This window comes from Anas acuta, chromosome 1 (assembly GCF_963932015.1).
Source record: "Anas acuta chromosome 1, bAnaAcu1.1, whole genome shotgun sequence".
Lineage (NCBI taxonomy): Eukaryota > Metazoa > Chordata > Aves > Anseriformes > Anatidae > Anas > Anas acuta.
The window spans coordinates 132,848,608-132,860,776 of NC_088979.1; the positions used below are offsets into that span (position 1 = coordinate 132,848,608).

General features: G+C 38.6%; 1 protein-coding gene across 8 annotated transcripts in view; it reads right to left on the minus strand.

The window, feature by feature from the left end:
• Nucleotides 1-12,169, minus strand: part of PHF21B (PHD finger protein 21B) — a 172,801-nt gene that overhangs the window by 31,087 nt on the left and 129,545 nt on the right. For all 8 annotated transcript variants that reach the window (XR_011089237.1, XM_068657338.1, XM_068657391.1 and 5 more), the window contains one exon: nt 10,513-10,605. Coding sequence is in view for 7 of the 8 variants with exons in the window: in XM_068657338.1 (XP_068513439.1) it covers nt 10,513-10,605 (93 nt within the window). In the remaining variant the exon portion in view is untranslated. The remainder of the gene's footprint in view (nt 1-10,512; nt 10,606-12,169) is intronic.

Below are 12,169 nucleotides of genomic sequence, written 5' to 3' on the forward strand. Positions count from 1 at the left end.
AGGGTTGACTACAGAAAAGTTGCAGGTGCTCCTAGCATGAGTTAAAGCTAAAATAAGTGAAAATAATATTTATTTCCTCAGCCCATAGGCATGCATACAAAAAAGAAAACAAGCACAGAAAGCCCTTCCCCTCTGCAGTGCTCTAACACCTGTGAATTGAAACACTAGGCATAAGTATTTAAAAAGTAGCTAGGCTAACATTTAGTAGAGTTTCACATTTAAAAACTAACCTGCTATAGTACTCTGTGAGAATAAATGGTGCTATCTGGGAAGAAAAAAAAAATGAAGGAAAGAGCTAACAAATTCCTTTCCCACACTGCAAAGCTGTAGCTTAAATTTGGGAGACAGAAGGGAGACAGCAGCACCAGCAGAAATCTGACACCTGACAATCACCAATGAACTGTATTTTACATGCAAGGTAAGAAAGAAGCCTTTTCTACTGAAAGTAGCATAGGTTGGATGGCACCAGTCCCTATTACAAGAGGCACAAATACAAGGTGCATAAGTTTGGAAAAGGAGAAAAAAAAAGAGGAAGTAACAGACAGCATGTGTGTCACAAAGAGAAAACCACAACTGTTTCTCCTGTAGCTCAACCCTCCTTTCCCCAAATATCTTTCATTTAACTTCTGACAGCTGTCAAAACAGAATGTGATACTACCATGGCTATAAATGTATGGGAAGAGAGGGCTGTTGCTTGAATGTAATGATTTCACAAAAGCCACGTTGTTCTCAAATGTTCTCAATAACCACAATAACAGAAACATTTGATTTTAGGCTGCAATATTCAGACACCCATGGTACTTCCCAAATAGCCTGCAGGTGAGTACAGTGTTTGAGAAGATATTCCCAGACTTGAGAATTCACAAGGCAGCTGTCTACTTTTCAGGTAGGGAAATAACATGGAGCCTGATCCTGTGACATGTACAGGGTGCACTTTTGTTCAGCAACCTCTAATTTCATGTATTTTAAAGAGTTTAAGATCAGAAGGGCATCAGCTCCCGTGACTAACGTGACTTCTTGTACATACTATATCATTAAACTCCATCCAGATGTCCCTGTGTGAAGCCCAAAGGCTTCCATTATACCAAAACATCATTCCAGCTCTCAAGAGCACAAATTGTTGAATACCTCAGAGGTGCATGAACGGTTGAGTGGCAGAGGTGGGAGAGCCTGATATGTCACCATTGACAAAAGCAACTGTGATCACAGGCAATCTATTTCCTGAGCTATGTTCCATCAGGTAAGCCACTCGTGCTGTAGTGAAGAAAAAGATAAGATAAAGAAGATAAACCCTTACAAAATAAGCCCTCAAGATCCAACCCAAACAAGTATGGGGGAGAAGGAGGAGAAGAGAACAAAGACACATGATTTCTCCCATCTCTGTGGGCAATGATATACAGTCCTAAAGGACAGGATTTAATTAGAATAGTTAACTTGGTGCAGATCTGCAGGTGCTATGAGAATTCTGGCAAATGTGTTCTCCTTACGGCCCAGTGAGAAAGGGAAGATGATAAAAAAAAGTACTTCAACTACAAAACCGAATGGGATTATTGTGATCCTTCAGCTTACAAACCAGCCGTAGTACTTCCCCCAGAAACCAAAGGCTGATTTTAATAGAAAATACAAAGAACTTCTTAATGATGAATTCATCATCAGCCCAATAAACTGTTTTAATATTTCATTACACTCGTAACTGGCATTTTATTGCAAGGTTGAAATTGCTTAAGTTCAGCTTCCAGTCCTGGATCTTGTTATAGCTTTGTCAGCAGCACTGAAAAGCCCTCCCCCTCCCCATACCAGATATCAGCTGGATCGTGCTCAGCATCAATCAGCCCTTCATACTGGCAGGGCCGATCTGTATGAGAGTAAATTTTTCATCTCAACACAATATCACATTGCCTTTGAGAGAAAGACCATTATTCACACTTTATTTTCACTTCACCCTTGTACTTGGAGCTTAAAAACAAAAACTCAAAATGGATTTGGCATAATTCATATGTCACAGTGGCAAAGTGCTGGGAGCAGCAGACAGAGCTTTCATTCTTGAAAAGATTTAGAGGATCACACAGAAAACACTAGCAATGGCTGATAAAATGAGTGCAATGTGGTGTAATTATATCCTTCACCAGAATGAACAGATGCACACTGACTTCAGTAAGGCTGTGTCTATTTATGCCAGCTGAGGGCTAACTCTGTCTTTTTTTTAGATCACTAAAAATCAGGCAAAAGAAAAAATTCTTCATAACTTCACAACCATGAAACACCCTAAAATACAGTATGCCCAGTAGACATGAATATGAGCATTTCCACCTTGCTTGATTTTGGGTTCCCTTCCTTATAAGCTCCTGTTGTCTTTGGCTTGCTCTGAGAGCACAGACTAATTAAACACAGTTTATTTTCTTGCCACAGCACGTAGATTAAAAAACACAAGTGACTACGGATCCATATATGTTTTTTTCCTTCCCTTTGATGGAGCTACACAAAAAAGAAGTTTCTCTTCAGTGTGTACCACAAGGAAATGCCATGTAAGATGACCCAGTTCAGCGAGTCTTGTCTCCACATAACATCAGCTTCCCCTTATCATCTGCCGCTGTACCTGAAATATGAGCTTGGAAAGCCACAGAAGAATTATATGAAATTCAGAACAAAAGCCAAGCAAGTTTACTATCCCACATTTCCAATCCTTGCTGCTCTGGACTGGGTGAGCTAGGAAGAAATCTTAATCTTCACTGAAATCAACGGCAAATTTTAACAGGCTTCAGTATGACCAGAACCACAGCTAGCACCTCAGAATGAACACCAGTATCTCATTTTACATGCTGTGCAAAGTAAACACCCCAAAATCACTCTGTGATATTTTGACATATATTCAAATCACATGCACTAGATTGGATGTTTTCCCCTACCATATTTTAGTACCTCAATTTGTTAGTCATGGTCAGCCAACTTTAGTGACAAGGTGATACCCAGATATCATAACCCCTTTACATTTTTTAAGATAACAAAGGTATTTCATAGAGTTTTATTTCTCCTTCAGCCTTGCTTGATACCAGAAACAGAAGTTTTGCTCAGATAAATGTTCATGCTGGAATTTGCCAGCTCTGCTTTCTGCGGATATTGGAAGAAGGCAGTCAGGAGGGAGTTCTTTATTAAAAACATTATCAGTATTTTGAACACAAAACTGTATTTTCAGAGGAACTTTACTGACTTTTGGTAATGAAACATACATCTCTCCTCAGTTATACTTCCTGTATTTTCTGGTTTGGCATTGCTGTTATTGAGTTGGTGATTCATTAAGCAGCTTTTTCCCATTTACAAAGGCGAAAACTACCATTAAATCAGCAAATTAAAATCAATATTATTTAAAACAAAAAACAAACAAACAAACAAACAAAAAAAAAAACACAACAACAACAAAAACCAAATCACACAGGGGTTGAAGTTGACAAGGATTTCTGTTTTTTTGTTCTGCACAATGATTCTGTCCTTGAATATGCAGTTATCTATGTGTCTCTGAGGAAAGAATTTAATCCTCATTGTTTATGATTACAATACAAATATAAAAGTTAGACTGTGATTTAGCACAACAGTCAATAACTTCTATTTCTACTCTCCTCAGTATTTCAAGCCAGCTTGCTTCTCTCTCAGATACTCATCTATGATTAACTTGCTTCAATTTAAATACAAAGTATCTATGAAGCCTTTAGGCACAACCAACATCTGTCTGCTCTCTTTCTATTCTTACACATCTATAGGTGGGCTCTGGACCAACCCACACAACCAGGCTTTCCTTGGGCCTGTGAGATATGTTCATCTGATTCGTGTCAGTATGGAACAGTGCTAGGGCCGCATGGTATGATGAATGTGACCTTCTGTCTTACATACCCTTGTATAACCACAAGTCTAAGAAAAACAGAATGGTTAATGTATATAGTTCTTGTACCTTGCAAAGGAATGTTTTAACAATTTGTGTCAATAGAGAGCAGTTCTGTCTGTCTCTGGGTCCTGCACTGGCAATTTAATTCTTCCACAGATGTGGTTTCTTCCCTTTCCTCCCAGTGTCCCAGTCTCCTCCTCATCATAGTCAATTTATCAAATCTTCAGAAATACTCCTCAAATCCATGAGCCTACTTGCTTTTGTTATTCCAAACTCTTATTCCTAACAGTTACAGCCTTTTTGCCTTCTTCGTGGTTGATTTAGCACTGCTATAGATGTGACTGGAGTGTCCCTGTGAATGGCCTGTGAGGAATGTTTTAACAACTCATGAAGTGTCAATAGAGAGCTATTTGTATTTGTATGTTCTTTCTTTGAAGTCTCTTATGTCTGGAGGTTTCAGAACAACTGCTAACAACTAGTAACTGTTATGACTTCTGAATGGGACACTATGCAAGCCCCTGATATCTGGCCAGGTGGCCAGGAGATTAAGGAGAAGAAAGAAGCTGAAGGATGGCTAGAAGACAAAACTTGAAGGGAACGCTGTGTAAGAAAAAAAACCCTGAGAGTAAGACTACAAGCCTTCAGCATGAAAGACCCCCAGAGACTCCCAGGGGGACCACCGGAGACTGATGCGTATGTTCCAGTAGGAGGGTTTGGATCCCGGAAGCTAATTATAATAACCCGTGTTTTTTTTAGAAGTAGTAATGAATATGTATCAGCCTAGGAGCATAAAAATCAGCTGCTTGATGTAACTGGCGTGCATCTAGGTGGAGCGGAGACTCCCGACGCACCCAGCACTGTTTGCTTACCTCTATTCTTTTAATAAATTTTAAATTTTGATTATAATCCTATTTTGGGACTGAGCGATTTATAACAGGCCCAAATTCTGCTGTCACTTTAAAGACCAGGATGTCACTGTTTCATGCTGTCCATCATGCTAAGAGCTTTTTGTGATTCTGGACAACAATAATGGCACATTATAATAATTTGACCAGCCATGACTAGTGAAAACCAAAAAGTTTAAATGATGACATAACTCTGCTCAGGGTTTAAGGAGCTGAGACTGGATGAAGCATCACTAGTCTTTATGTATCGTGTCACCATTATCTACAATGACAAAAACAGGTTCTGTTTGCTGGCAGACTGAACCAGATGAAAGCACACAAAAAGTTCAGATATCAAGAGGTTAAAGTGAAGGTTCTAGGGACATTAAGTGGTGCAGTGACTTCTTCCAAGCTTCTGCTGAGGTACGGCACATTGGGAAAACCTTTCTTTCAGGCTGTTGTGTGACCAGAGTCCTACTGTAGGTTTATACAACTGACAATGAGGTTCAGAGAGGCAGCATAGTCCAGACCCAAACCAGCCATGGATCTGAAGCCATCATTTGCATGGATGCAAACGGTGTCAGTGGAGAAAGGGGACACTTCTCACCCTCCTGATACTCTGCAAAACAGCATTTGGAGAAACACAAGACTTTACCTGGGGGAAAAGGTAGAGTGTCAAATGTTAAAACAACTTGAATTTTTCCTGTATGTTGTATAGTTTAGGCTCCTACTTGCAGACTATCATGGAGATGAGTCTTTCCAGATCTTTTACGAAATGTTCATGACACTGGCTAGATCTGAAAGACTCAAGAATCAGCAGTCCCGGTTCTTCTTCACCACCACCATGGATAAGTTCTCTAATTAAGAACAGAAACTCAAAAAGGCAGAGAAGATGGAGGCATTGTGAAGAGTTTGCATCTGGGTGCAGACCTCTTTCCTACACACATACATTCGGCTTTGTCCATACTGCTGAAGACTAGATTTCTTGTCAGTGCCAACTGCCAGCATATTACCATCCTCAAGGAACACTTCTTATCACACTGCCTTATTCATACCTTCATCTGTCTTGGTGCACATGTAAAATACGTAGCATGGAGCACTCTGGATGCTCCAGCAAACCCATGCCTCCATCAGCAACACAGGCTACCCATCAAACCTATCCACTAGTGAGTAACCAAGATTCCCACAGATTTTCCAACAAAGTGACATGTTTTCATCGTGAGGGTGGTCAAGCACTGGAACAGGCTTCCTAGAGAGGTGGTTGATGCCTCAGGCCTGTCCGTGTTCAAGAGGCATTTGGGTAATGCCCTCAATAATATGCTTTAACTTTTGGTTAGCCCTGAAGCAGTCAGGCACTTGCAGTTGCTGATCTTTGAAGGTTCCTTCCAACTGAACTGAACTGTTCTGTTTTGTTCTATCCAATAGTCAAAGCTTCCCTTCAAAGGGAGTCTCTACAGCCAGACTAATGCTCATATAAGGAGACTAATGCTCATATAAGGAGGCATCTCAACCTTCTTCTCTAAGAGTTGAGGACACAAACCTCATCACTTTCAACAAAAAACATTTTCTTTGTTATCCTCCTCTGACAGAAATACACAGTGGCATGTAATTAATAGTAACATGCCTATTTAAAATAAACAAACTGATAAAAAGAAGTCCTAACCAGAACCCTCAGTTGCACATGCTTCTTCCCAAAGGGAAAGGATGAGAGAAGAAATAGCTTACAACAGATGTTAATCTTTCTGCTTGATACATTACTGAAAGGCGTTCCAAATACAGTGATGAGCACAGTATAAAATCTTATATAGAATAAAACAGATTAACAACTATATTTATTAAGGGCTACATTTTCAACCAGGCCCCTGCAAACCTTTCCTTTGAGAAAAAGCAATTTTGTTTCTATGTTTTCTGCATGCATACAGTCAATGAATATTAAATACTGCTGGAAAACCCTTTGCTTAGTTATATGCCATGCTGATTAAGTTACCTTGAATTGGATTATGCCTCCTCCTCCACTAGCATTCCAATACATCCCCCTGGAAGTGCAGAGGGTTGTATGCCAGAAAGGTGAATGACATCCCTTAGGGGATTATAGTCCTTTTCTCCTGTGACATTGTAATAACAACTTCACCCAATTCGATTATTCCATACTCAAAAAAACAATAAAATACTAGTCTCTCTCTTGCACAATCCAGTTTAACTTTTTATACAGACATGCATATCTGCTAGCTTCTTTTCTACTTTCACAGAAGCCTGACTCACATTTAGTGATATGATTTTTTTTTTCATTTTTTAATGCCTATGCACAGTCTTAACACATTACACTTTAAAATGTTTTAGACTTAGGACACACACAGAGGTTCTGACACAGAGGTTCTGTCTGTTACAACACTTCTCCTGCAGTATACAGTGTCATTGCAGAGCTTGGGTTCTGGCTATAGGAGTTACTTTCCTTTTAAGAAATCTTCCAGAAGTCCTCTCACTGAGGAGGCCAGGAGCTGGTTTTGGTACACATGAGGAGAAGCAGCAGCTGTCAGTGGGACTGTGCTGATGGTAACTATGACAAGAAATGTTATAAATCCAAATATGCACTTAGGTTTGGGGAACATCTAAAGACCACAGCCTCTGACAGGGTTCACACTGTACCTGTGATGAATAAACATGTGGCAACAAAGCAGTCCTTGCCCCAAAGCAGCCTGAAGTGATCAAATTCAGACCCTACTGAACAACGCATATTAAAATCACTCCAGAAGATAAAAAATAAGCAGCTCTTGGCAGTAGAACTGGCTAGGGGCTACTGAAAAACACGCATGTTTTATGTAAAGCACCTGTGTATGCCTGTTTCTGTTCACTGCTAATCTATGTGATAGTTCCACCATGGCCTTCTGCTGTGCAGCTCTGTGCTATTCCAGTCAGGAATGCCATCAACAAAGCAATCTCAAGCCCTGCCTTCAACCAAGACTGGAAAAATAGGTCAGAGAAATAGCATAATAATCTGATCTAACTACTATTCAAATCTTCAGTATCTCTCCATCAATTTGAATGAAAATTGGATTGGGCCCAAATTACTGACAACAAAATGGGAGGCTTATTTTAATGTCTTTGCTGCTTTATTTAAAGTGTCCCACTGGAAGAACTTAAATTAAGATTTCTCACGTGCCTTCAGGTAGCCTACAGTGTGAGTGACATTTTTATGTAAAATGGTTCAAAATAAACAGATTGTCTGTACCACAGCTGGAAACTGGAGCCCTAGCCTGACATGGGGCCACCCCTCCTTACAGATGACAGGTGCAATATAGAGGAATAGCTCAAGAGTAAGAATGCATCATCCATGTGTTTGAGTAAAGGACCTCCACAATTTGGTTCTGAGAGTGCAGCAGAGTCTACAGTTTCATAGTGTCTCAGCCAACTGGAAACGTCAAAGGCCAATATAAGATGAAAAAGATGATCTGGAATTAAAACCCCGAATGTCACGGGTCACAGCAGAAATGTTATTTATTTGAGGAAAACAAAAATAAATTAATATTCTGGAGAAAAGTTTTTTTAAAAAAAGGAAAAATGTCCACCAAAGAGTCTTGTTCCAGTAAATAATAAATGCCTAAAGAAATATTATTTGTATTGCACAATGAACTTGTAATTGATGTTTATTTGTTCTACATTTAGTAGCAGTTCTGCACTAAGTGATGGGATTTTTCTGCCATTTGAGAATGTGTGGATTTTGAATCTTCATTCCCCATATGGAGGAGCTCCTGGGGGTCATACCATAAACCCATTCAAATGAACAAAACAAATGACAAGTATCCATACAAATGTGGAAAACGAGAAAGCTGTATGTATTTTTTTTACATAAGTACAGTTAAGTGCCTCAGTTTATTTATGTGATGATTTTCTGCTTGACTGTAAAATCATATCAAAATATAAACTTGATCTCTTTTAAACATCAAGCAGAAAGTTTTGATGGGGAAACAATATGGAAATGTTAAATTTCTCTGCAAGCTTCAGGAGGGAGATGAACATATAGACCGTGACAAACTGCAGAGAAAGACACAGCCTGTAAATGGGGCAAGGCAGTTGCGAAAGAAGGTGGTCTGGTCCAGTAAAAAGTCAGAAAATGCTCAGAACATAAGAAGTACTCCTGGTACTGTGTTCTTCTTTGTAGCTGCATACTTCTGTTTTAGTTCTGACAGCAGTAAGATTGCTTTGTAGTTATTTCCAATGCTATCTGTATGAAGTAGAAAACTATGGCCCAGGGCTGCTGTAAAAGCACTGGTATTTAATCAATATTAAGTATGATTGCATAAACTGACCTGAAGTTAAAGACTGTGCTAGGATACAAGTGAAAAGTGAAATACAAACACAAATACTGCCATGAGCTCAACAGCAAGGTAGAAGGAATCTGTGTTATTTTCAAAAAGTTCAGGAAATCAGCTTCTTCCACTTTTTTTCAATTCTTCAAAATGTAATTAACACCAAAGGAAAATTTTTCTTCTTACTAACAAAAGCATAGAACACTGATGCTTCTCTAAGTGCAACATTTGCAATGTCATCATCATTGCTAAAACATAACCTTAATGATAATTTAAGCCCCTGTTACAGGTCTTTCCACTGCTCTTGAACCTCATCTATTTTCAGAAGCGATCTGCTAATCTTTGACACCCCAAAACGGCAAAAAATCAATGTGTCATTATGCTGAAAGAACAACTGAAAAGCAAAGTCTCAAACTTAATAAGAAAACTATGACCTTCCTTTATGTTCAGAACTTTGTTTTCCACAAATGTAATTTCAAGAGAGAATTTAAGAACTTTATCTTGGAAATACTCCTTCCCCAGGCAGATTTAGCTCATAGATCTGCTACTAGATTCTGCACTAAGAAAATATTAGGAAAAAAAAATACAGGAGCAACAGAAAGACCCAACATTGACTTCAGAGATAGATCAATGTTCATATAAGAAAAATAGACCTCTCAGGGCCACACAGGGAAAATAGATTTATACTTAATAATCACAAGCCTGAAAAGAAAATCATAGAACTGCAATAAAACACATGTTGAAAATGACATTTAAATTTTTTGAGAAAGAAGGTTGAAATGGGGAACAAAGTATATAGTAGTGGAAACTGTGCTGGATATTCAGAAAAGAAAACTCAGGTCTCAGTCTGTGAGCATAACTTGCCTTTCATTCCTACCCAGCCTATCCTGCCTCAGTCTGGCATCTGGGTTGGTTGGGCCAAACACTATACTGGGATAGGCACAGAGAAAACAAGTAAGTTAGTAAAAGAATAAAAGAATGCATGTGTCTAAATCTTGAACACAAAGGTTAATACCTCTACCTCTTTTTTAACTATAGATTTGCAGATTTTTGCATTAGTGATTTCTGATTCATCTTATAAAGCATAAATTTACAGTTCACCGTATGTATTTTGTTCTTCCACAATGAACATGAGGTTTGCTTTTTTTTTTTTTTTTATGGCTAAAACAGTATGCTTCCAAAAGAAAACTGATTTTTCTTTTCTTCATAAATTGGAGAAAATCACAGTTCTGCTGTTCAACTCACCGGTGAGCTGCCCAGTAATATACGGGATCAAATAAGTTAGTCTTTGTTCAGCCAAATGTGTGTGCTGACCTACACAGGCCTGGGGATCAGAGAGGAACAGAGCAGAATACATACAAAATGACATTGAAAAAACAAAACAAAACAAAACAAAACAAAACAAACAAACAAAAAAAACACAACTTGGAACTGTATTTTGTACCTGAGGTAGCACTGCTGGTCCTTGTCCTGCCAACCTCTGCAAGGAGCTGACCTGAGGAACCTTAATGGGCACTGCAGTGATAGTTCCCAAAGTCTGTTGGAAGAAAAACAGTTGAAAATGGTTTAAAACAATGGCACAACTTTCTCAGGTAAACTTTGCCCTACCCAGGAATTCCTTTTCCAGCTCTTTGTTTCTTCCTTTGACTTCTGGCAGAAGGGTATACCATGGCAGTCCACTTGGAGCTCTCTCACCCCTTGTAAGAGTCACTCTTCCTTCTCTTTAACTATCTCCTCAAACCACTGTTCATTAAAGCCTGCTTTCTCCTCACCACAGGTCCTAATTGTGAGTGCAAAGGATATGCCTCGTTATTGTGAAGTTTTCTTGGAACACGTGGAAAACACAACTGTGCAGACATGGCTGAAGGCTGTCTAGGCACCTGCATATTTTCAAAAGAGAAAGGTGAAATGCACCACAGTGAGAATTCAAAATGTGCACTGGTAAGATGATGCATTTCATGGTAGCCAGGGTCATAAGTGAAGTTCACTGTGTCTTAGTAAATAGTAAATACTGAATTATTGAAACGGAAAGGTACTTACAAATCTACTGTAGCACACTATAACAAGACATTCAGCAAAGATAGCACCCATTTGGGCCAACACAATAGCTATTATCATCCACCTTCATTTTCTCTACTCACTTTTCTCTCTGTTGCATAACAATTTTACTCAAAGCTTATTTAAGAGATCTGAGGTAGCTCCTTCTATGAGGAAATACATTGCTGTCTTCTACATACAGCTTACTTTGTAGGCAGAGAAGCGATATCTATTAACCCAGTATTGTCTTTATCCCTTATGAATTCAGAAAGACGCCAACAGAGTAAGCAAAATATGCTTTTGTAATACATTCAAGAACATATTACTTCCCCACCCCTACAAATTGGTGTCTGCTCAGCCCCTATTCTTTGCTGACTTCTCATCCATCTATAGCGGTACAGATATCTATAGATGTACATTTATGAATTCTATTATAGGTGGTCTGAATGGCACATCTTTTTCAAGCCTCACCCACAGATGTTCCTAAAATACTGAATCTGAGATGTTGTAAATAACTTGTACTTCATTTTCTCCAACAAAAAGGACAGATAGTTTACAATTTTAAGATGGGGACCTAGGTCTAAAGAATATTTCAAACTTTTCCTTTTTATCCTCTTTCATTCACTCAACCCCAAGTAAAGTTCCTATTTTGGTTAACTGGCCAGTATTCTTAAGACAAAATTTAACAACTTCTATCTAATGTTTGTTAATTACTATTGGGATGACATAGCAATATAAGCAAGCAGATGACTGTCATTATAAGAGCAAGAGACACTTAGTCACTGATCAAAAACTTATTAGGCTGCTAGAAATGGCTAATAAGGAAAGAAAAACAGGTTCAAGTGAATTTTTCTGAATTTAGCTTTCCTCAAAACAAAGATATTGGATCACAGACAGTAAACATAAAGTATGCTAATGATATCGCAATCTGATCATGGAATTTATCAATAAAAGTGAAACTATAGCATAGCCAGTTCAAGCAAAATGAGACTGTACCAGTTTTGTGCTGATCCGTTATTTTCAGACTTCAGCATCAGAGTTGTAAAATAGCCTGTTTCATTTTA